This window comes from Microtus oregoni, unplaced genomic scaffold (genome assembly GCF_018167655.1).
Source record: "Microtus oregoni isolate MIOR12 unplaced genomic scaffold, Mior012 000038F_ref0000394, whole genome shotgun sequence".
NCBI lineage: Eukaryota > Metazoa > Chordata > Mammalia > Rodentia > Cricetidae > Microtus > Microtus oregoni.
This window is the reverse complement of record NW_024543097.1, coordinates 23,106,417-23,131,997: the sequence shown is the minus strand read 5'-3', so window position 1 is coordinate 23,131,997 and position 25,581 is coordinate 23,106,417. Positions and strand designations below refer to the sequence as shown.

The 25,581-nt window shown below is 49.6% G+C and overlaps 1 protein-coding gene across 1 annotated transcript; it reads left to right on the top strand.

Annotated features, from left to right (window-relative positions):
- Positions 1-358: 358 nt before the first annotated feature.
- LOC121433455 (G-protein coupled receptor 35-like) lies at positions 359-25,122 on the top strand. The gene is made up of 2 exons (XM_041631880.1): positions 359-452; positions 22,546-25,122. Exon 2 carries the CDS (start codon positions 22,556-22,558, stop codon positions 23,471-23,473), a length of 918 nt encoding a protein of 305 aa, XP_041487814.1. The 5' UTR covers positions 359-452; positions 22,546-22,555; the 3' UTR covers positions 23,474-25,122.
- The last annotated feature ends 459 nt before the right edge of the window (positions 25,123-25,581 follow it).

The window sequence follows — 25,581 nt, the reverse complement described above, 5'->3', positions numbered from 1 at the left end:
CCAGCCCCTGGATCCCTGTGGCTTTGCATTTGGACTTGCAGCCTCCAGAAAAATTAGATGCATTTCTGTTGTTTATAAGCCGGCTGATATGTGAAGCCACCCTGGTGGGAGCAGCATGTTTCTGGGAAGAGCTGGGGCGTCTCAGCAGGGCCTGTTTGCCTTCCATGGTGTCCGGGGCCACACGGTGCCTGCTGAGCAGACTAGATCATTGGTGGCAGCTGCCACCAAAGGATGAGGGGTAGTTCTGGCCCATCCAGAAGGGCGGGTTGGGTGTGTCTGTGCGAGAATGTCTCCTCCTGGGAGACTTTGACCACTCTAGCTCCTTCCCAGTACTTCCTGCTCCAGAGTAGTGTGGGAACACCTCCTGGAGCTGTGTGCTGGCTGTCCGTCTCCTGTTTTCAACCCTCCTTCCTCCCAGGCTCAGTCAACCTTGAGGGTCCAGAGCCTCTAGGGTGAGTATGGAGTCCTGTCCTGAGGCAGGGGGTCTTGGAGGAGCAGCTTGGGATAGGAGGCTAAGAGGGTTGGGGTAAGCTGGTGAGAGCCTTGGGCATTATATAAGCCAGCCACAGATCCCATGCTCTGTCACTGTACTCTCGTGACCCCTCTCCCTCTCCCCTCCCTCCCTCTCTTCCATTCATAAGCATGCCTTACTAACCTACATAGCTTCCCAGGTATGCCTCTCTTGGTTTTTCCTGTCTTTTGGTCCTCTGATATTTGCCAGATGTTCAGACAGGTTTGCCTCCCTGTGAAGTTAATGGAAGAATCATTTTGTTCTTGGAAACCCACTGCAGCCTCCAGACCCACCACAAAGCTCTGGGTGGAGCTGTGCTGGCAGAGGGTGATTTTCTGCTCTGCCCAGGCAGGCCGACCGGCTTTGTTGGCTGAGAGCACTTTCTACCTGTCCCCCATGGTGCTTAGACCACATCTGCAGAGCTTTGAGTCCTCTACCTGGTGCTGAACCCCCTGGCCATTGCTCTTTTGTCCTCTGAGAGACAGCACCCACACACCTGTTGTCTCAGGTCTGGCCTGGAGCCACATGGCCTGTTTCCCTGCATCTCGGGAGATACAGGTGTGAGGCTCAGTCAAGGATGTGTGCAGTCTCCCTACCCAGACCAGAGCTTAGGCAGTCTTAACTTTCAGCTCCTGGGATCCTTGGAGTTCACCTACCAGGAAGGTGTACATAGCTTCGGGGGCATTTGGGCCAGGGACCAGCGTTGTGCTCTGTGGGTGCCCAGGGTCTGGGTAGGTGTCGTGTCAGGACACTGGCATTTGTACCTATAACTGCATCATAATTGAGCTGGGCTTGTCCCTCATCCTCCAGCCCCAGCAGGGATGCTGAGCAGGAGGGCTATTCACTTTCCACCACATCTTCCTCTCCCAACCTCACTTCATCCTAAGACACCAGAGTGTATATGTTGGGTGGCAGGCACACTGTCTTAGATGTCCCAGTGTCTTAGATGTGGCCGAGATGTCCAGCACCCCCACCTTGAAGCCCGTGATTTTTTTTAGGGAGGACCATCTACACACGGACAGCCTTGGCATCTAGACAGCGAGATGACAGATGAACATAGAGTATTATGACAGTGGATCAGTTGGGGGCAGAGCAGAGGCTAGGCACCCTCAGGGATGGCCCGGCAGCGTGGGGAAAGCTCTTGGGAGAACAGCACCTAGATTGGACTGGAAGGGCAGGCAAAGGCCTTATGGGACTCCAGGACTTGAATCTTAACTACATGGGCAATAGGGAGTGCCCATAAGACTGTGTGAGTCCTCGTTGGCTGAAATCTTGCAGACCTCCATCTAGAAGACTTTGTATCCATTTGGGTGTTTGAATAGGAGGCCATAGAGTCTAATGATCCAGTGCAGCCAGGAGCCCAGTGAGATGTGTTGTCTGGTACTTCGTTGGGTCAGTCCCCTAGGTTAGTCTAAGGAGAAGAGGATCTTCCTCTCTTAGCGATCCAGGGTTGTCTGAATTTCTCTTGGCAATATCTTATAGCTTTGAGAACACAGGCTTCACATTTATCTCTTAATATTTCACAAATGGTACTGTAGTTTTTAGCTCCTAATTGTTTATTACTGTATAGAGATAAGTTGTTTCAGTCTGTTAATAGAGTGCCCTATAATTTTCTAATCCACCTGTTAGTTTTAAGTTTCTGCATTTTTTTCCCCTGATAAATACTATGGCTTCTATGTGCGCATTTCAACCCAAGATGACAATACAGTTCGTTATTCCTTCTCAACCCAAGGTGACAATACCATTCGTTATTCCTTCTCAACCCAAGGTGACAATACCATTATTCCTTTTCAGTGTCCCCACACACACACCTTGTGCTCTGTGCCCATTCTGCTGTCCAGTGCCATTCTATAGCAATGACAGGGGCCACTCTGTTTCTGAGGACAGAGGAAAATTTTTAGCCCCCCTCTCTCTCGTGAGGTTTCCTGTCAGTTATCTGTGGATGTCCTTTATCACACACGGGCCCATTCTTTGAGTCCTAGATTGCTAAGGGCTTTATCTTTCAGGAGTAGGAGGTTTTGTCAAATTTTCTGCATTTATTGAGAGGATTATATAAATTTCATTTTTTCCCTGTTCATATTTTTCCAGTGACGAATTCCGCTGACAGATCACACTTCTAGGGTACTGGTTGATGGCGTGAGATCCGTCGGTTTACATATTGCTGTGTTTCATTCGCTGGGGTTTGAGGGAAGATTTCAATTTTTAATTTTTTAATTTTTTTTTGTTGTTTTGTTTTTCAAGACAGGGTTTCTCTGTGGCTTTGGAGCCTGTCCTGGAACTAGCTCTTGTAGACCAGGCTGGTCTCGAACTCACAGAGATCCGCCTGCCTCTGCCTCCGAGTGCTGGGATTAAAGGCGTGCGCCACCACCGCCCGGTTTGAGGGAAGATTTCCATGTCCACGTTCATGTGTGACGCTGGTCTGCCTTAGAGGATGCTCTGCAGACTGTCCCTCCACGGTGCTCTGAATGTAACCAACATTCAGTTCACTTTACCCATAAATGCAGGAAAGACCTCACCAAGCACACTATCAAACTGGGGTGTTTTCTTTGTAGAAAGGTCTTAAATTATGAACTCAAGAACTTTAATGGATATAAACTATTCTGTTTTCAACCAGGAGCACAGTGCTGTCCCCAATTCTGTACTGTGTCCTGAATGTGACAAAAACCTCTAAGAATAAGAGTTTCGTGGTTACTGGGCATAAAGAGAACTAAGCACCCAGGCTGTCCACATTCACTATGACCATGAAATACTAACTTTGACAAAGTGGTGACTTTTAGTAAATTCATCCTTTTTATCAAAGTTGTCAGATGTGTTTGGTTAAAGTTATTACTACTATTTTTAGCCTACTAATGTTGGAAGTCCCCCAACTCTTTTCTTTCATTTCTCATATTAGGGATTTGTACCTATTTTGTTTTGACAAAGATTGTTTTTGTTTTGACAAAAGATTGCCAGTTTTGTTTACCTTTGCAGATAACCAGCATTTTGTTTCGTTTTCTTTTGTTTTGAGACGAAGTCTCACTAAGTTGTGTAGGCTGCTGTTGAAATTGCTGTAGGTCAGACAGGCCTTGAACTCAGGACCTTCCTCCTTAGTCTCCAGAAGAACTGGGGTTGCAGACCTAAACCACCAGGCCAAGCTTATAACCAGCTTTTAAAAATTGATTTTCTAAGCCAGGTGATGGTGGCACACGCTTTTAATCTCAGCACTTGGGAGGCAGAAGCAGGTGAATTTCTGTGAGTTCAAGGCCATCTGGTTTACAGAACACGTTCCAGGACAGCCAGAACTACACAGAGAAACTGCTTCAAAAATTTTTTTTTGCTTTTGTTCTAACACATTAAATTCCCCTCCCTCCCTCCCTTCTTCCCTTCCTCCCTTCCTTTCTGTTTCCTTTCTTCTACTTGTTAAGTTAGTTGTTTTCCCAGGCTCTTACAGTGGAATATCAGCTCAATGATTGTAACTTTCTTCTTTCCTGAAATAAACAGGAAAGCTACAAATTTGCCTGTAAGCATGGCATTGACTTCTTTCATTAACATCAATAAGTTCTGTTTTCATGGTCAGTTTAAATTATTTTTTATTGTTTTTATTGAGCTATATATTCTTCTCCCCTCCCCTCCCTTTCTTCCCCTTCCCTTCTACCCTCTCCCATGGTCCCCACGCTGTCAATTTACTCAGGAGATCTTGTCTTTTTCTTCTTCTCATGTAGCTTAGACCCATGTATGTCTCTCTTAGGGTCCCCTTTGTTATCTAGGTTCTCTGGGGTTGTGCATTGTAGGCTGGTTTTTCTTTGCTTTATGTCTAAGAGCCACTTATGCGTGAGTACATATTATATTTGTCTTTTTGGGTCTAGATTACCTCACTCAATATGGTGCTTTCTAGATCCATCAATTTGCCTGCAAATTTCGTTATTTTTTACCACTGTGTAGTACTCCATTGTGTCAGAAAATTAGGAAACAACCTACCTCAAGACCCAGCAATACCACTTTGGGGTATCTACCCAAAGGATGCTCAATCATACCAGAAGAACATGTGCTCAGCTTTGTTCATAGCAGTATTGTTTGTCATAGCCAGAACCTGGAAACAGCCGAAGAATGGATAAAGAAAACGTGGCACATTTGGTTCAAAGTATTTTTTAAAGATTTATTTATTTATTATGTATATAATGTTCTGCCTGCATATATTCCTGCACGCCAGAAGAGGGCACCCGAACTCAATATAGAAGGTTATGAGCCACCATGTGGTTCCTGGGAATTGAACTCAAGACCTGGAAGAGCAGCCAGTGCTCTTAGCTCTGAGTCATCTCTCCTGCCCTCAAAGTATTTACTAATGCCCTTTCAGTTATTGCTGATTTTTGGTTTGTTTCTAAATGTGTTGTTTTGGAAGCATTTCAAGTTAAATTTTTTTTTTAAATATATGTTGTGGTTTTTTTGAGACAGGGTCATATTATGCAGCCAAGGCTAGTCTTGGACTTAAAGCCACCCCTCACCCGCCTCAGCCTCACATGTACTGGGATAACAAACCTGTGTCATCACCCCCAGGCTTTGGAGCTTTCTTTAGGTGACATAGCTCTTTGTTACTGATTTGTTGTTAAGTTTAATTTTATTTAAGGAATATACTTTGTATAACTTAAAGACTTTAAAAAATTTATGTGTGTGTGTACATGCATGCATGTACATAGTGTGTGTATGAATGCATGGGTTTAGGTCCCCATGAAGGTCAGAAAATCGAATCCCCTGGAGCTGGAGGCACAGGCAGTGATGAGCCACACAACATGGGAGCTGAATTAATTCAGGTCTTCTGAAAGAACAGTATATGCTCTTAACCTCTGAACCATCTCTCCAGCTCCACTTAAGGCTTTTTGATGTTTATGGTTTAGTTTTTTGAGACAAGCACTCGTAGGTTGCCTAGGCTGGCCTTGAACTTGTGATCCTTTTGGCTTAGCTTCTTGAGTGCTGGGAATTACAGGCATATGCCACAGTACCTGACTTTTAGTTTGACAGAGATGCCTTACAGCTGACATGTGGCCTATTTTGGAGAACGTTCTATGTACATTTAAAGGTAATCATTGTCCTGCTTGTTGTGCTGTTGCTAGGTGTGGTGTCCTATAAATTCCATTTAGGACAGATCAGCCAGTTCCCCAAAGTAGCGTGTCCTGACTTTTGGTTGCTTGTTCTGAGTTCCTGGGAAAGACAGTAAGTCTCAGCGCGCAAATCATAGAACTTCTCCATTATTCTCTATTGTTTTTCTCTTACTCTTAACTTTTCTTTGTATTTAAAGTGCATATCACACAGCCAGCATATGATTGCTTCCTGGTTTTTAAGCCCATTTTTAATAATTGTTGCGTTTCTTTTTTTATCTTTAGGGGTGTTTGTATGTGTGCAGGTGAACATATATAACACATGCACACACATAGAGGTCAGAGGGCACCTCTCAGGGAGAGGATCCCTTTTCCTTTGCTCAGGCAGCTCTCTCTGTTTCCACACTGCATACTCCAGGCTGGTTGGCAAGCAAGTTTTCAGGTATTTCTCCACTTTCCATCTCCCATAGAAGTTCTAGGGTTACAGATGTGTGCTGCTGTATTTGGCTTTTTCCCAGGTCATCCAGCTTTTGTGGCAAGTGCTCTTACCTGCCAAGCATTCTCAGCTTATCTTCACTTTTTGACTGGATTGTTTATACCAGGCTACATTTAAGCAACTGTTAATTTCATTTGGTTTGAAGTGACCATCTTTGTTTTCTGTTTCTCTTGGCTGCCCCCGTGCCCTTTCCTGCCTGTGCTCTCCAATTTTGGATAGTTGGCACCTTGTTTTCTGTTCCAGTTATCTCCTCAATTATGTTTTATTTTCAGTGATTATTATAAGATTTATCACGTGCATACTTGATTAATTGGAAGTGGGGAAGAGGAAAGGAAGGAAGATTGAAAACTCAGACTCACAAATGTGGCATAGGCAGTAGAGAGGTCACTCTTTGGGTTGAGAAATTCTAGGGAATTGGTGTTTGGAAGATGATAAGGCCCTCTGGGTACAAACTGATGCTAAAGCACTTTGGCGGCATCTGAGAGAAAACATCTGTTAGCAGAGCCCTGCATGGCCTGGCGCGCTCACACCAGAGCCGGGGCTGACAGTGCGGGGTTGTGAGCACAGGTAACGGTGAGATCAGCGGGAGTGGGAAGATCTGCCTGTGGAACGTATGTGCTATGACAAGTCCGGGATGGAGATAGCTCACGGAAGACATAGTGTGAGTGGAACAGTTGGAGTAGGAGGAGGCCAGGTCGCATGTGTGCTGCGGCCACCACAAGAGGAAGTGGCTTTGTGGTGGTGTGGGCAGGAGAGGGTTTCAGGCCCTCCAAGGTCATTTTAAGTTCTGTCCCTAATTTTTCTGGTGGGTAAATGGGAGTTCATTTATATTATCCAGAATTTCACTAAAATAGTTCATCAAAAAAAAAAAAAATCTCCAAAGTGAGGCCGTATTAACTTTGTTGGATGCTGCCCGCAGGAGCAAGATAGTGTCTGCCAGGTACGTACTGGGTGTAGTGATCTGGGAGTCCACAGGGCCTGCATGATGCAGAACATTTCAGTGCCGAGGGAGTCGAGGAACTGGACCTTGAAGATGAGTTTTTTTCTGTTCTGTGCAGCCAGCTCAGCCTACTCTACCACAAGTAGAGCAGAGTTCATTTAGACAGCCTTTTCTGGGGCCTCGTATTGGTAAACGGAATAGACGTCTCCAGGACTGACCCCAGAAAGCAGAAACGATGCTGCATAAAAGAGCCAGAGAAGATATGTGTTAAGTTGTGTAGCTTTAAACCCACCACCACCAGCCTGTGTATCGATCATAAGCCTTGAATGTGCGCCAGTCAGGAGCAAACAGGGAAGTTCTCCCTGCGCTCCTCCAGTGGAAAGATGAACAGAGTCACTGAGACAGCAACCAAGGCTTTTCATGGCTAAAGTAGAGTCACCTGGAGCAATTGCAGGCTGCTGGAGTGATTGGAGCAAGGCCCCTGAAGCAGAAGAAGGAGCTTCAGCGCAGCCATGGTTTCAGTGGTGTTTACAGCTGAAGTCTCCTCAGAGCATCCACTATGGGTCTAAGCAGCTGTGCTGTGATGGCAGGCCAGCCTGTTGTCAAAGAAGTGACTCCTTGGTTGACTCTAGGCAGGTGGTGTTAATTTATTTTCTTTGCAGTATGGAAAGTTGAAGCTAGGGCTTCCCACATGCTAGGGAAACCCTCTGCGATCTTCATAGACATCCACACGTGCTTACAGTGTAGGCGGTCATGTGGTTTCTCGCCTATAATCTTAGTACCTGGGAGGCCTCCTGTGAAGGCAGGAGGATCGTCCTGAGTTCCAAGTCAGCCTAGGCCACAAAGACTGTCAGAAGCAGCTGAGATGGAAACATAGGTTTAGGTTGTCACCTGCAGCAGCCTGGGGAGTTCAGGTAACACCAGATCGTTGACTTTGATGCACAAAAGAACTTTAGGGCAAGCCAGTATCTAGTAGGTGTGGGGCTTGCTAGAAATAGAAAGGCACTAAGGGAAAGAAGACACACCTGGGAGCGTGGGTGTGGCCTTCTGGAGGAGTTGCCGTTTATTAAGACACCTTTAACAGATCTTAAGTATGTGTTTCACAGGACAAGAGATACAGAAAAGATGAAACACACCCAAGTGTGACCACTCGAGACAGTCACAATTAAGTGTCTTCGGATTAGCCATACATACTGTCCATACATATTATTTTGGTGACTTTCAAGTTATATCCCAAAGGACTGTTAAGCAATTATTTTCCTTCCTTCCTGGCTTTTAATAAATGGGATGGTATGGTTGAGCCACAGGTGCCTTGGATGGGATTACAAGATGGGGAAATAAAAGTAGGACCCATAGGGTAGCACAAGGGCATTATGCCACGTCCTTTTACTGTCAAGGGGACTTCTGGTGGGATTCCTAGAAAGTCACGGGAGGGAGGGAGGTCTTTGGCGATGCTCAAGATGTTGAAATTCTTGATTTTCAGGTGATGAGAGGCTTCAATCAGACATTGGTGAGGGGTTTTCCCATCTGTGCATTTCCCTGTCTTTCTGTCTGACTTCGAGACCTTGTCTCCAGAAATCTAAAGCAAAACAAAAACAAACAAAAAAAAACCATTCTCAATAGCACTTTGCCTACCCCTTAGTTGAATACTCTAGATGAGACTTGCCCCTCTGACTTGTTGCCCCCTCTGCTCCCCATCAGCTCACAGCTACCGCCCTTCTCCAGGGCTTACACAACCTTCTGGGTCCCATGGCCTTTGTCATTCCTTTCTCAGATAGGAAGCCTGAGCTGATCATCCACTTCTGTCCTCTGTGCACTCTCTTGGAGACTCAAGCCCGTGTCTGGCTCTGCTGGGCCATGATTCCTCTCCACTGTGCAGTATAGATTTGGTGCTATAGATACAGAAGCAGGCACCCAAATGAGTCACCCAGCCCTGAGTCCTGAGGAGGCTTCTGTTTTCTAGGTGATTCTAGATTTTGCCAAGTTAATAGCCAACATGGCTGGGGGGGGGGGTGGTCACTGAGACAGGGTTTCTCTCTGTAGCCCTGGTTGTACTGGAATTCACTCTGTAGACCAGGCTGGCCTTGAACTCAGAGATCTGCCTGCTTCTGCCTCCCAAGTGCTGGGATTAAAGGTGTGTCCCACTACAACCAAGAAGAGCCAATATTAACTGTCACACACAAGAAACACACAAAGTCCACCAAACTCATGTTAGTGGTGATCAAGTCATGACCAATATCACTTTCCCTCTACCAGCCCAGATGATTTTAATCTTTTCACCAACAAAAAGTCCAGAATGAAAAACGTGAAGGAATTCTAAAACTACATGGCTCTTACAACCACCGCTACCCTGGCTGTGAGAGGATCACCTGTTTGTACCAGGGTAGAAAGAGGCAGGTATCCAATCCCATCTTAAATTTGAAAGAGCAGTTTTCATAATTGAACCAGGACTGGAGGGCTTGGCTGCAGGCCAGAGTCTTCTGTGTGATCTTTCAAGCTTGCTCTGTCGCAGCTGTGAGGCTGGGCCAGCAGGTCCTCTAAGGAGAGAAGCCTCTGTGCATGTCACCAGAATGGGCTACAGCCAGTTCCCTGCTGTCTCTGAGCTGCAGCCCGTGCACCACCATCTCCTTGGGGCAGGCTGTGCTCGCATCATATCAGCCCTCTCCGAGCTTCAACCCTCTTCACAGGATTCTTCTCCAGGACTGTTGCCTGGCCCCATATGGGCTGCAGTACTCAGCCTTCCTCTTCCCCTCCCAGGTCCATCGGAAGGCAAGGGCCTTTGCCAGACCCTTAGCAGGGAGATAGCCCCATCTGTATGTCAACTGGTTCTTGCTTTGTGTCATCAGGGCCAATGGCAATGAAGAGCTGGCAATTCCTTCCTTCTCGTCTGCCTCTTACTGACTCTTGGGAGATGGGACACAGGCTTAGTTATGACTGGTGCCCTGGCCACCCGTGCTGATGCAGCAACAAATTGAAGGCCAGAGAATCCACCCAGTTTACTGCTCATGGGCCTTCTAAGTCTCATCACTGAGGGCATCTTTCTTGCCTCACCCAGCATCCTCCCCTTTTTGACTCGTTTGTTTTGTTTGCTTCTTGCACTGGAAAATCCCACCCCTACCCCAACTGATCCTGCCCGCTTGCTTGTATCCTTCACTTAGTGTTTCATGCCCACCACTCTCCCAACAACTTCCAGGCAGACTGTAGATGCCCAAGAAGACTCTGGTGTCACTGGATTCCTGGCAAGACCATGCTGTAGGAGGGGTGGCTGGATCTTTCTGTGATGCAGCTACTGATGACCATTATATGGCCTGTAGCCTCCTTCTTTTGCTAGCTGCAGTGTATGTAAAGAAGCCTCCGGAGTTGTTTGGTCACGCTGACACAGGCCGTGTGGGAGGGGAGGATGAGGGTGTGGGGTCTTCGTTTTCATAGACTGGCTTTCCAAACAGGTTTCCTAGCATCTTAGGTGAGTCATGGATTTTTAAAGGGCGACCACAGATTTATGGGTTTTAACTTGTTATGTTCCAGTTCATTAAACGCACCCTGCTGATAGCCAAACGTTCCCTTCTTTATACAGTGCAGCCCATCTGGGCCATGCCTGAGTCAGTCCCCATGAGCATTGCTTTGACATCTTTATGGCCACTGGGTTCTCTAGCACAGAAAGACCTTCCAGGTTCATCTTATTCATCCCTCCTCCTTCCATCCAAGGCTGCCTTTTAGAAAAGTTTCTCTCGCTCCGTAAGCAATTCGGTGTTCAGAGACCAATGTGTGGACTTTAGGAAAACTTGTCGCTTTTCGGTTAAACCTCTGTGTCGAGGCTTTGTCAGTGGACAGAGCTAGGAAATGTTTTGATTATTTTTAAGGCGAGATAAGTATAAACAGACACTTTTGGTTAAATTCAGTTCCATACTATGTCTACTTAATCTCAATCACGATCGCTGCACCCCAATACGCAGCAGTACTCAGTCATTCAATTCCCTCATCCTCAGACACACAGCACTAGGGGGCAGGGCCAGTGCCAGCCGTGGTTGCTGAAAACAGTGCAGATTTATGTAATATTTTTACAGTTTTTGGATTGTATTTATATATAGGCAAAACAGCACTTTTAAAAAATTTGGAAACGATTATTAAAAACAATGTTTTTGGTCCTTTTTGCTAGCAGGTTGAGACGACTGGGTTTCATAATCAAGTACGTGTAAGAGTGGGCGGGTTGTGTTATCCACTGATAATATAGGTCAGCTAGCATTGTTTTGCTGTCACTGTTAAGAATTCTTAAAATTTAGTTTTGTACGGCCTGGTATGGTAATACACACCTTTAACCTCAGCAATCAGGCAGAGACAAGTGGATTTCTGAATCCCAGGACAGCCTGGTTTATATAGAGTTCAAGGCCAGCCAGATCTATATACCGAGACTCTATTTCAAACAAGACAAAACAGCAATAATGAAACCACAGGGCTAGAGAGATGGCTCAGAAGTTAAAAGCACTTACTCTTTCAGAGGACCAGAATTTGAAACTTAGCACTGATATTGGATGGCTCACAACCATGTGAAACTCTAGGTACCCAATGCTTTCTTCTGCCTCTGAAGACATCCATGCATCTCTCTCTCCTTCCCACCTGCATCCCCTCCCTTTTTCTGCCTCTGAAGACATCCATGTATCTCTCTCTCCTTCCCTCCTGCATCCCCTCCCTCCTTCTCTCTGACACACACATACATAAAAATAATAAATCTTTTAAAAATAGCTTAATTTGGGAATTACAATGACATGTATGTGTCTCTAAAGCAAATCTACAAACCCAGGTGTATTCACTGAAGTCTAGCATCTGTTCCTGTCTCTTCACCCCGTTTACACCCTCTGACTAATAACATAATCAAAAACAACATAGTTATCTTTGGTTTAAAGGTGTGTCACCATCTCCTGGTATTGTTTTTATTATATATAATTTATATATAAAATATAAATAAGATATCTCATATGTAAAAACACAAAATTACTGGGCATAGCAGCACATACCTGTAACTTTAGAACTTGGGAGATAGAAGCAGGAGTTCAAGGCCAGCCTCAGCTAAATGAAACTCAGTCTCCAGAAGAAATAAAGCCAAACAAACAAATAAGCTTCATAAGCTCCTGGCTCCATATAAACAAGATATAAATTATCTGGGCATGGTGTCACACACCTGTAATTGCATCCCACTGAGGCAAAGGAGCATGAGTTTTAGACTAGCCTAGGTTATACAGTGACAACCTGTCTTTAAAACATTAAATTAAGGAAAAGTATAAAAGTGAAAAGAATATAAATTGTCTGGGTCTGGAGGCACAGGCTTGTTTTCCCAGGCTGACCCAGAGGCTAATACCAGGAGATCACAACTTCAGGGCCTATCCTGTGTGAAGGTCAAAGGTAAAAGGAGAGCTTGGGTTGTAGCCCAGGGGCAGAACATTTACTGAGCATGTGTGAGGTTCCAGTACACTCCATCAAACCCATATACATACATAACTACATACACACATACATACATGCATACATACATATGTGTAACCACACATACATACATACACATACATACATACATACATACACATGTTTAGAAATAGATTTGTTTGTTTTCCTAAACAGGGTTTCTCTGTGTAGCCCTGGCTGTCCTGGAACTTGCTCTGTAGACCAACCTGACCTCGAACTCAGAGATTTGCCCACTTCTGCCTCCCAAGGGCTGGAATTAAAGGTGTGCACCACCACTGCCTGGCTCAGAAATAGATCTTAGACACAGAATGTCTTCTTGTTTCTTACGGCTATGCAGTGTTCTATGGCACCAGAATCCTTCCTTCAACCAGAGCCCTGCAGATTGAAGTTTGAGGCTTATAGGTTGTTGCCACTCTGGTCTGCACCACAATGTTCACCCTAAAACATTTGCTCATCACTTTCTCACTGCCTGTGGCTGATTCCCAGATAAGGGGTTTTTGGGGTCAAATGATAATTACAGCCCTCATTTTGCTCAACATGGCCAAGTGCCCCCACTGGGGTTTGTAACATCTTAGCAATCAATGAGTCATACCAGATGTCTCTCTGAGATTGTCTCAGACTCCTGGACTTGTGCCCGTGTGAGGGAACAGTCATGGTGCTGCAGAGAACTGGTGATTCGTATCTGTCTTTTCTCGATTGTGCTGGGGACCATTTTCATATCTGTAGCAGCCCATGTAATACATCTTTTGCTTCCATTTCTATCATCAGCCACATCTTGCTCAACCTCAGAGGAAGTGGCTCAGAGAGCTGGTGACCCGGGTAGAGGAAAGGGTGCTATGAGAACCCTCAGCTCTGTGTTTCTCAAGATGGCTGCCTCAGGGTGGGTGTCTGTGATACTGATTAAGCCAACCTCTGGCCCACCCAAGACACGTTACCTTAGTCTACCCAAGCAAAAGGCTGATGTCCTGATGGGGGAGATAGAAAAGTCCCTCATAGAGGGACCAGCCCCTCTTGGCTAGTGTCAAGCTTCTGGGTGGTGACCATTCCACTTGGAGCAGAGTGACATGTTCACTACCCACAACTCTCATGAGCTGGCTTGTTTTCGTTTTTGTTTTTCAAGACACCATTTCTCTGTGTCTCCCTGGCTGTCCTGGAACTCACTCTAGACCAGGCTGGTCTCAAACTCTCAGAGATCTACCTGTCTCTGCCTCCGGAGTGCCGGGATTAAAGGCGTGTGCCACCACCCCTCGGACTGAGCTGCAATTTTTTTCTCTAGTCTGAGATCTCTGCCACAGTTCAGGACCTGTAGGCTTTCTTCCAGCAGTCTGTCAGGATTCTGGATTAAGGGGGTAGCTAAAGGGGCCCTCAGACTAGAGGTGGGTTGAGTGGGGAAAACTCTGCCAGAAAGGTATGACTTGTTCACGAAACTCCCTTGAGACCAGGAAACACAGTGGGTGGTTAGAGGCTTGTGGTGGGAGATAGCATCCCCAGCAGTGGGGCTCATGTGAGGTCAGAAGTCAGCCTTCCAGTCAGAGAAAGGGGAAGGAGGACAGAGAGTGTGAATAAGCAATTCAAAGGGCGACGAGGCTCTGAAGAGGCAGGAACCCTTCGGCCTGGAGAGCACCCAAGGTCCCATCCCACTGTCCCGGAGGGAGTCCCGGATGGGTGTGCGGCAGCACTGAAACTGAGCAGCACTTTGGGAGGGCCCATCTGGAGCAGAAGAGCGCTGCCTGAGGTGAGTGCGTCCTTAGGGTCTCGGAGCTGGCACCTGCCCGCAGCCAGCTGTAGGTTTGGTTCAGAAGGTGAGGATACTTTAGTTGTCTTTAGGACCCAGTTGACATAAACTGTCTGTGGGCATCAAGGGACGTGTGGCCAGGAGGCTCCTGGAAGGAAGGATAGCAGCCATGGGTCTCGCAGGACATGGATTCACTGCTGGAGGCGGGTGCTGGGCTCCTACAGAAGAGGGATGAGTGAGGCAGGAAGGACAGTGGGTACCACAGCAGCCACTCAGAACCCCCTCCACAACTCAGGAATACCTCAGGACTTACTTAGAACTCTTGAAACTCCCCCCAGGGACCCTCTCAGGATGTCCACAAAACCCTCTTGGGACTACTTCAGGGTCCTCTCGGACCTCCTCAGGATCCTCTAGAACTCGAGTGCCTCAGAATCTCTTCCGGACTCTATCAGGATGTCCTCAGGACCCTTCCATATGAATCCCCTCAACTCTCTTAAAGCCTCCTCAAAACTCCTTTAGCTTCCTCAGGGCTCTCTAAGAGTCGGATTCAAGATTCTTTGAGGGTTCTTTAAGCCCTCACCATGTCTCTCAACCATCCTCTGGGAGCTTATTCCAAACAAAGCTTACAACCCCCTGCCCTATGGAAATCCTACCAATAGAGGACCATGGAACTAGGATGGGCAGAGGCCAGAGCTGCCCACTGCAGAGATGGCCCTGTACAACAGCTCCACGTGCTGTTTAAGATGGAAGAGAGGCAGTTTAGAAGACGGGGAGGCTGATGTGGGCAAGGCCACTCAGCCACACCAGGGCTGTTATCATTGTGCCTGGGAATACACTAACTGGTCGCAGGTGGAGGAAGTGGTCCAGCTTCTGGGAGCAGAAGGGGCTTTCAGCATCACCCAGGAAAGGCAGCCAAGGAGCGACAGAGTCAGAGCCATCCTGGGGAGAGTGGGAGGGTATGGCTTCATCAGAGAGCCAGGGACTTTACCCGAGGACTGTAGGGCCCTGCGGTCTCAGACAGGACAACTAGAGCATGGCCCCAGTACCTTCCCTGGAACTAAGATGGGTTCTTTCTGTCTTGGCCACGTTTTCGTTGAAATGATGGTTATTAAATAATTTAAATAATTAAATTAGTCTGAGTGGAAAACACAAGCCTGTCTGCGTGGCATGGCTGGTACCTAAGAGGGCTGAGTGAATCCAGGCCTAGCCAGGCCCTGCTCTCTCAGCTCCCCACCCCCATGCTTGTCTCAAACCATAGCTTTGTGGAAGGCATTGCATGAGAGGGTGGCCCAGATCTCAGAGGCACTTTTGTTTAGGAAAAGATATACAAAGTAACTGCTGCTTAATCTGTCCTCCTCCAGTCGCCTCCCACTCAGAGGAAGCTTTGGCCTCCCTTTCCTCAAAACAAATCTCTTTCTATGGTCTGGGTTCTTGGTGCCTTACCAGGAAGTTGGAGGAGCCTGAGGGGGTTTCTTTGTTCAGGAAGGCCAGGAGAGGCTGGGGTGCAACCATCAAGGGGCTATATAGGGCAAGTCTCAGATTGAAGGGACCCCACAACAAAGTTACTGGCCTCATGGCAACAGGTCTTTCAACTGCTTGGCCACCCTTCCTAGATAACTGGAGGACTTTTCCATTCACAAACTGTCTCACAGCTGCACACTCGTTTCGAAACCCACGGAGATTTTCAAATGCACAGAAAAGTGTGGGGGGGGGGGGTAAGGCAGAGCTACCAGTGTCCCAGTCGCTCGTCCCCACGGGGCCACTTCTGTCACATCTGCTTAGTGAAGACCCCACTCCGCCCAGTCTTTCTCTACCAGGGACTTTCAGGAGGATAGCAGATCCCGACACTACGTCAGACACTTGAGTGTGTGTCGCTAGCAGACAAGTTTTGTGAGGATTAGTCCCAGGCAAAAGTCTGGGCTGTGTCAAAGGCTGCCTCACAAGGCCTACAGAGGCAAGGACCCAGAGAGTAGCTTTTCCCAGGTTCTGGGGTTGGAGGTAAGAGCCACAGCCTGGTGTTTAACTGTGGTCTTGTCAGGATCACCCTGCAGAGGAGAATAACAGCGGGCGGGTCAGAACCATCCAGGGGATCATTGTGGCTTGGGACGTGCCCAGTAGTCCCAGCTGAGAGTGGGAGAACTGGACTAAAAGGAGTCATGGAGGCCGGGCCCTGCAGAGGGGTTGCTGAGTCCGAGGGGGGAGGGGGAGTGGAGGGAGCAAGGGTGTGCCCAGGGTACCTCACTGGAGACTCCTGGGATCCGTACCGGGATGAATGCCAGGGGCTTCCAAACAGCAGGGAAGACTTCTGGTGGGAGTTTACTGAGGAGGTGCAAAGCTTCGGGTCCTGAGATGGTGAGGGCTTCAGTTCGAGCGGAGCTCAAGGGTGTGCAAAGCTTCCGGTCCTGAGATGGTGAGGGGCTTCAGTTCGAGCGGAGCTCAAGGGTGTGCAAAGCTTCCGGTCCTGAGATGGTGAGGGGCTTCAGCTCGAGCAGAGCTCGAGGGCATTATCCTCTCTGTCACTGTGTTGTCCTGTGAAGTGGGGATATGACCTGTGGAGGAAAGCGAGGTGGCCTTGCCAGGACTGCTGTTGGAAGGACCTGGTGTGAGAGCAGAATGGGAAGCAAGAGAGGCTGAACCATCCAGGGTCAATGGCTGAGCGGGCCAGAGACCCTCCGAGTTGTCTTTCTGCTCTGTAGCCACCCGTTCTGGATTCTAGTTCGTAAACCCATTTAGAAGCAGGGTCATGTATTTGCTGGGTTTGGGCCAGCCAGTGGGGGAGGGGGTCATGTATTCGCTGGCTCTGGGCCAGCCAGTGGGGGAGGGGGTCATGTATTCGCTGGCTCTGGGCCAGCCAGTGGGGGAGGGGTGTTCCCAGGAAGACGTTATTTCCAGACCTGGTCTGTGAAGAGGGAACCGAAAGTGCCAACAGAAAACTGGGAGATAATCACATCCTCTCTGCTAGCCCTACCTTGCACAGCCAGGGTTAAGGACACAGAGGATCCTGCCTTCTAATCCTGTCATCTGTGTGTGGCCACATGGTCACTAGATGATGCATGGCACTTAAGAGGGCCCCCGAAGCAAATAGACTTCAAGCAAAGTCAGTGCTCGAGGCGCTGTCTCTGTAAGACCAATGCTGCGATATCAGTGTAGATCAGTGGCAGCACTGTAGACAAAGACAGGGTCACCCTTAGTGTTCTTTTTGCCTTAGGCACTACTAGGTCAGCCTGGGGAGGTGGATGGAAGGTGAGGCTTTATCCAACTTCTGACTCAGGTTCGAGAGGTGGCCACGGTACCCTAAATCCTCAAGAGACTCCAACTGCCTGCAGGCCTGAGCACCTGTCTTAGTTTGGGTTCTTTGCTGTGATGAGACATCGTGACCACAGCTGTTATAAAAGGAACCATGTAATTGGGGGCTGGCTTACAGTTTCAGAGGGTCAGTCCATTATCACCATGATTGGGAACTTGGCAGTATGTCTGGTGCTGGGACAGTAGCTGAGAGCTCCTGAACCACAGGCAGAGTGCGTGTGTGTGTGTGTGTGTGTGTGTGTGTGTGTGTGTGTGTGAGAGAGAGAGAGAGAGAGAGAGAGAGAGAGAGAGAGAGAGAAGGAGGGAGAGAGGCTGGCCTGGTGTGGGCTTAAGCAGTTCAGCATATGAGAAGAAGGTGAGGGCTTCAAGTCAGGCCCTCATTGAGGTAGACGGGCCTCAGGGTGGGGCAGACAGGCATCAGGGAGGGAGGGCTACCCAGTAGCCGAGGCTGGTATTGCCGAGAGGCACCAGTAAGTCTCCTGCAGCTGTGGTCCTGAGGCTGCCTAGCAGGGACAGTGTGGACTTGGCCAGGACCCTGGAGCCTGGCCAGCAATGTCCAGGTCTCTGAGACCAGGAATCTAAATCCCCTGAGAAAAGGGCTGGGCATCCCTGTAGGGCAGCCTGGGTAGTAGCGCCCTGAGTCTCCTGCAGAGCCTAGTTTAGGGTACAAGTGGGTTTGTAGGGTCCGGAGTCAGGGCTGAGGGCAACTTGTGCCCTGTGCAGGAGAAGATGGTGGCTTACAGCCCACCATGACCTCCACGTGTTGAGCATCTTCCCGGGACACATTACCCTCTAGATCACCAGGCTGCTGCTGAGAAGCTCAGTGGGGAGGGAGGAGAGGCCTTGATGCGGCTGCCCTACCTATCTATCCGGAGATAAGCAGGTCCTGGAGTGGTGCCCTGCCCTGCCCTGTGAGCCAGTCCACCTAACAGTAGGGAACCAAGCCTCTACCCAGCAGCGCTGTCTTAGATGCTCTAGCCAGAGGCTGAAATTGGGGAGATGCTGAGGATGGAAACTCAGTTCAGTACACAGGCAGCAGACAGTTCTCCTGGAAGGACCTTGGCCCCAGGTGGGATTCTGCACACCAGGCTCTTGGGACCAAGGTTAGGGCCTAGGCTGTGCTTGTGGTAACCGTGAAAGAGAGTAATTGAGACCAAACTTCCCCTACGGGCAGGGAGCTCAGCCTGACAGACACAGACTAGGGTGTGGGTCCCAAACCTGCTGTTGACTGTGACGCCTATCCAATAGATTCCTCCTCTGTGTCTCCATGGAACCGAGGGTCTCCCTAGCCCCTTGCCGGTTTTGAAGACAGAAACACTGTCTGTGATCAGAAGCTGTGGGACTCATGTGGAAAAAGTTCCCAGACCTTGGGTGGTTGGGACTGGGATGGTGATCTGCAAGAAATGTGGCCTCGGGAAAGACCCCAAGCTCTGAGTGAAGATGTTTGTAGCAAAGAACGCCTCCTGAAGCTTACAGGTGTAAAGGGATATTCCCGGCCAAGAGAATGAGCCCTGGAAAGGTTTCTAGAGTGTCTGTCTGGATTTGTCTGTGGGCTGACTGAGTCAAGCCTGCCTCTGTCCTATACACATACTGACATCCGTCAGGTAGGGATGTGGGACATTACTGTCAAACACATCTTCATGAGCATGGGAGAGAGGGAACATTGCTTCCCTCTGGCCAAAAAACAGGCTATTGGGTGCCATTTCGTGACCACAGATTCTGTGGGGGCCTTGCCCGGTCATGATAAAAAAAGAATGAAGTGAGTTGACGAAGAGGAAGCTTCCAAGGGTGGGGTTGAGCAATTGGGTTTAACCATTTCAAGATGTTTCTAGAACAAACGCTTTCTTTGCTGTTTCTCTGTAGGTGTCGTCAGAAGGGGCAGGTACCAGCTTCCCTTCCAGAAATCCCCAGTTTTTTAAACCCAGCCTCAGGACTGGGGAAAGCAGTGCAGGCAGTGGGGGTGGGGAGCTGCCACCGCTCTGTTGATGTCGTCAATAAGCCCCACAGCCTACTCAGCTTACAGGCAGGCTTGAGACAGACAGTCTGCTGTGAGGCTGGCCGCAGCCCCCGTGAGAAACAGGTGTGTGACCTGATGCGGCTGGGGCTTCCTCGTGGGGCAGAACTGGATGGGACTTATCACATTTGGTGAGGCCGGGCTGGAGTCTTTGGAGTGAATGAGGCTGGGCTGGGATCTGTCAGATGGGTAAGGCAGGGTGGCGGTGCTTTGTCAGATGAGGGGGACTGGGCTGGGGTCCACGGGGAGGGGGAGAGGTGAGAGTGGGGCTGAGCTAGGGCGTGGGTCTGGCAGTTAGGTGGGGTTTGGCTGGGGTCTGGTAGATAGGTATGCATATAGATAGATATAGCCCAGTCCCAACTGTGCTGGGGATGCGGGTTCTCAGGGTAGGCTTCTCGAGGGAGCTCGCAGAAGCGCTCACACTTGGGATCAGTGCACTCTTCTCCATTGGGGTTGAGGTGAGGCGGGGATGACAAGAACAGTTAAGTGCACAGTAACTCGGGGTGTTTCTGGGCGTTGGTGCCTCCCTCACCTGAGACTCCCAAGTCTGTTCTGTAGGTGGTGTTTTGCACTTGAAAGCTAGAAAACAACTGTTTGTGCCTTTGAGAGGAGCAGCGAGCTTTCAGCCGCCTGCCTCTGTGGGGCCTGGGGCATTTCCGTAGGGGTCCAGGCTCCAGTGCCTGTGGTTTCAAAGCCTCTGCAGGATCCATCTGATAGTGCCTTGTTCCTGCCCCCAAACCTCAGTCAGTGGGTGGGGCCCCTAGGCCTGCCTGACTATAGGCAGACAAGCACTGGGGGTGGGGTGGGGGTGTCTGTGGGTCCCCATCCAGACATCAGGATGGGTAAGGGAGCAGGCTCTGGTGGGCTCAGCTTTCCATCGGCCTCCATAGACTTCTTTCCTGGATGGTCAGTCTGAAGCCATAGGACAGCCTTCTGCCTGTCCTGTGCATAAGGGAGCTTGATCTTGCCCACAAAAGTGAAAGAAAGGGCCTGTGCTGTGCACAGCTGGCTCCCCTTCTCATGCCAGCTCCGTATTTTACCCCTGGTAGGCAGTTACTCGCCTGAAAGCACCGTTTCCCCAACCTGGCAGCCCCTGCCAGCTTCTCCAGACCAAGCTGTGAGCATCCTGACACTGGCTGTGGGAAGGATGCCAAGTGCCTGCTGAGGGCGACCTGCCTGCTGCTCTGAGGCGATTGGGAGTGTCTGACTTCAGTTCCCTGCGCTATACCAAGGCAAGGCTAGAACATGCTGGCTGTCACTGGGCTCTGGGATTTTACAGGGAGGTATCCTGAGGGAGCAGTGTTCCATGAGCTGTGTGTGCACCCTAACCTCTTGGAACTTTTGAATCCTTCTTCCTTAGGGTTCTTAGCAGTGACCCCACATCTCACACTCACAGGGTTCAGGTAGCAGAGAAGCCAGGCTGCCCCTTCCATGCCCAGAGGCAGAGAGTAAGAGTGTGTGGGGGTGGGGCTGCATTTGCAGGTGAAGGGGGCTCAGCTGGGAGGCCAGCCACTGGCAGCATGGAGCCCTTCCCCACAGGCAGCCTAGGACCCAATCTGTTCAGCTCCTGGAAGCTGCTATTGGCAGAAAGCACAGAGCACGGCCCATGAAACTGTGATTGCTGGCATTCAACCGTTCTGATCTGGCAGGTATAGAATCTAGACACAAAATATGATGGCAGAATATCCAGCTCGGCTGGAGTCTGTGCCTGATTTCTCTAATGGACTGTGTGCCTGCAGGTTCCCTGGAGACCAAAGAGGAAATGAGCCCTGGCTCGATCTAGCGTGCATTAACCTCCCTGTCTGCAATCCCAGGTCTGAGTGCTTGTCCATTTCCGTTGTGGGGAAGGTTGATGCCTTCCACATCTCCAAGGCAGATAGTCAGCTAGGGCCTGACTCTCCCTGGAGAATACAGTTCTTCCTCTCCTGTCGTCTTCCCCTGTAGAAAATCCTAAACTTATGACCCACCCAATCCTGCAGCACTTCCCGGCCCCGGTACCCAGCAAGGAACAAGGGAGTGGGCCAGGCGTCCAGTGTGCCTGGGCTCAGCACTTGCTGGCACTTTCTTGAGTTAGTTCCCATTCATTGCCGTGCCACCTGCCTCGCCCTAGGTGTTAGACCACTGCCCAAGCTACCTAGGTGGGGCTTGATGGGATTAGTAACTCTCCTGGGCCTCACTGTAGAGAGGAGACAGGGCAGTAAAGGGCCAGAGAGGACAGTGGAGGGTGGCCTTGGGGATGTTCCCGACAATGGCAATGGCCTAGGCCTCTGGGCACGTCCAGGTCCTGGAGGTACAGGGCTATGGCCTCTGGGAACTGTGTACCTCTGAGCTCAAGGTGGATACCCTGATCTCAGACATGAGCCTGGAATGGGTCCTTGGGATGATACAGGCCTGGTGGTAGCGCCTCAGAAGTTTCCACAGCTTTCCAGGGGTGATCTCGGTTCTATGTACCCTCTATTGCCATGTGCTTCAGAGGCAGACCAGACAGAGTGGGTGCTGATCGTATCTGTGAATCAAGTGTAGGTGTCTTCTCACAGTCAGGGCCCAGCCTGGGGATCCTTGTACCCATAGGTGGGGCTGCTCTGACTCCCCCCTGCTGAGAGCTGTGTGCTGAAGGAGGCTCTAGAGAGTTGGAGCTTCCTGGATAGGACTTGTGGAGCCTCCTCCCACCTCCTCTCCCCTGCAATAGGCTGGCCCAAGGAGAGGAGGGCCAGGGAGATGGGAGGAGTCTTCTGTCTCTGGCTTTGGGCCGGTCACTGCAACATTAGGTCTTCCTCCATATCTGGAGACTTTGGTCTCCCTGCCTGTCCAGTGAGAAAAGGTTAGGCCTTGAGGGTGACTTTGAGATTTCTACCGTTTCTATAGTTTCTTTGGAAAGGGGACTTTCACAGTGTGGTGCATGCTTGCTCCCAGAATTCCTGCACAGAGGTGGGCAGGCCCTGGGACAGGAGCAGGGCCTTATCCTGGGGCTCCTCCTTCTACCTACCCTCACTGACTTCCTGACTCTCCTGCAGCTCCAGGACCATGAATGCAACTTGCAACGGTGGCGACCTGTGGCCTAATTCGCTCTACTATGTCTTTGGCGTCTACTTGGTCTTGCTGCTGGTGCTGGGCCTGCTGCTCAACGGCCTGGCGCTCTGGGTGTTCTGCTGTCGCATGCGCCAGTGGACGGAGACCCACGTCTACATGACCAACCTGGCTGTGGCTGACCTCTGCCTGCTCTGTTCCCTGCCATTCATGCTATACTCCCTGAGACACACTTCAGATACACCAGTCTGCCAGCTCTCACAGGGCATCTACCTGGCCAACAGATACATGAGCATTAGCTTGGTCACTGTCATTGCCGTGGACCGCTACGTGGCAGTGCGGCATCCGATACGCGCCCGTGAGCTACGGTCCCCAAGAAAGGCTGCCGCAGTGTGTCTGGCCCTCTGGGTGGTGGTGCTCTCTTCCCTGGTAGTGCGCTGGCACCTGGGGCTGCAGGAGGGTGGCTTCTGCTTCAGGAACTATGGGCGGCACGGTTTCAGCACCATTGCCTTCTCAATGCTGGGCTTCTACCTGCCCCTGGCCATTGTGGTCTTCTGCTCTTTGCAGGTTGTGACCGCGCTGGGGCAGAGGCCGACCACTGATGTGGTGCAGGTAGAGGTCACCCGCAGGGCCATCCACATGATCTGGGCCAACTTGGTAGTGTTTATCATCTGCTTCCTGCCACTGCATGTGATCCTGACGGTGAAGTTCTCCCTGGGTCTGAACACCTGTGCTGCCCACTTCACCTTTAGCCGTGCCCTGTCCATCACAGGCAAGCTCTCAGATGCCAACTGCTGCCTCGATGCCATCTGTTACTACTACATGGCCAAGGAGTTCCAGGATGCATCCATGTCAGCCATGTCCTCCAGTACTCCCCACAAGAGCCAAGATTCTCAGAGCTTGACCCTCACCTAGAAGCGAGCATGCGCCATGGACCAGAGGAACCTGTGATATTATTATCAAGGAGCCCCCAAATCATCCTGAACCTGACGTGAACACTCTAGGTAGCTCAGGCGGCCTAGAGAGATTGTATCTGCTCCCCTGAAGAGACCAGAGGACTGAGACTAAAGACCAACTTGAAGGACCCTGGAACTTGCCACCCCGGACCTAGAACCCCCGAGGCACCAGAATGGGGCCTTGATGGCCAGCCACTGGGTTTAGAACAGAGCTCTCCCCTGGACACAGTCCTGATGGGGCCCTCGGTGTCACCCAGATGCAAGTGGTGATATGTAAAGAAGGAACAAAGAGCTCTGAGAGGACCGTCTAATGGCTGCCTCCTCTAGAGACCCCCAGACTTCATGCTTCCTGTAAGGGTAGGCAGGAGGGCAGTGGCTGTGGTCTGGAAGGCTGTCCTCTATGGCACATGGCTGTCAGTGTTGCTCAGGCTCCGTATTCAGGGGGGTTCCAGTTCAGGAGACCCCATGGTCATAAAGCAATGCTCAACACAGTAACACGCCGCTGTTAAAGCCCTGAGCCTCTTGGTGATGTTTCCATTTTATAGTGGGCCCGTTGATCACAGGGTCAATGGCTGTGGTGGTAGTCTGCTGGAGTTTGTTATGAGGAAGATTGACATTTGGCCTGGTACCTGCACTTTTGGGGGATGTGGCCTGCAAGGGGTTCCAGAGACAAGGATCGGCTTCAAAGCCAGCTCAGGGGCTGGAGAGATGGCTCAGAAGTTAAGAGCACTGGCTGTTCTTCCAGAGGTCCTGAGTTCAATTCCTAGCAACCACATGGTGGCTCACAACCATCTATAATGAGATCTGGCGCCCTCTCCTGGTATGCAGGCAGAACACTATATTCATAAATAAATCTTAAAAACTAGCAAATTAACAAACAAATCAAAGCCAACTCAGAGCCAGAGCACATTTGGAGGTGTTCATAGTCCTGGCCTTTCTCCCTCTGAGCTTTATCTTTTGTCTTGGTCCAAATGCTGCAGCCAGAGCCCCACCAACTGGGAGTTCATCTCCAGACTCCCGACTCCCACTTCATCCTGCTCTTATTGGTATCTCTTTTGTACAACCTTTTCTGCAGAAACCAAACGTCTGTTTGCCCTCCAGACACCAAAGAAAAAATTCCATCCAAATCCAGACAGGTGAACCAGTTTGCTGGAGTTATTTACCAAAGCTTGGTGACTCCATCACTGAGAAGCCTCACTCAGCGTGGGTGACAACTCACAAAACAGCACCACTAGATGACCAATTTCTAGGAAATGTCCACCTCGTATAGACCTGGACACCCGCTCCAGACAAGATGCAGATGGGGGTCAGGGGGAGTGGTGGCTGGAACCTCAGGGCTGCTGACCCTCATGTCCCTGTAAAAGGGAATGCTAACAGCTTCAGTACCAACATCAGTCTGTTTTCCACAGTAGTATTTTGCTAATTTCATTGCCACGACTGTGGGCCAAGGTCTTCAGTGGATCATAGCAGCAGTGTTCTTGCTCATGGCTGATGATCATGCTAAGCTAGAGGAAATGGCTTTCCTACCACACTTGATCGCTCTTCCTTCAGCTCCCCTTTCCACACTCTGCAATATTCTCCGAACCTTTGCCTTGGAAGGTATGATGTATCCATATATATCTATATATAAATATATAATATACATGTGTGTGACTGTGATTCTTTTCTGAGTATTATGCCTCTAGAGTATAAAAACAGACACTTTCTCTAAATGGCCTGACCACGGTAGAAGAAACAAAGCCTCGGGAGAGGAAGAAATAGATCATTTGGGCCCTCCCACAGCATCTCCTAGTGTGTAGCAGTAGGCTTCCTGCCCACAACACCAGCAGAGCACCTGCCTTGATGAAGATAGCCCTCTACCTTCCTCATCCTCTTTGTAGCCACAGTTTTTAGGACATCCCATGCTCCCATAGGCTAGACTTGATCAACTGTCAGGATGCTGAAGAAATGAATGGGAAGTGAAGGACAGAATCTTTACACGAAAGCTTCAAAGTTAGCATGCTAAAAAAAAAAATATGAAGAGGCAGTAAGAAGCCTCATCTGGTGAAGGTGCTTTCAATCAAGTCC

Excerpts from the sequence above, each read along its gene's own strand:
- LOC121433455 (XM_041631880.1), top strand. The coding sequence starts at position 22,556 with ATGAATGCAACTTGCAACGGTGGCGACCTGTGGCCTAATTCGCTCTAC.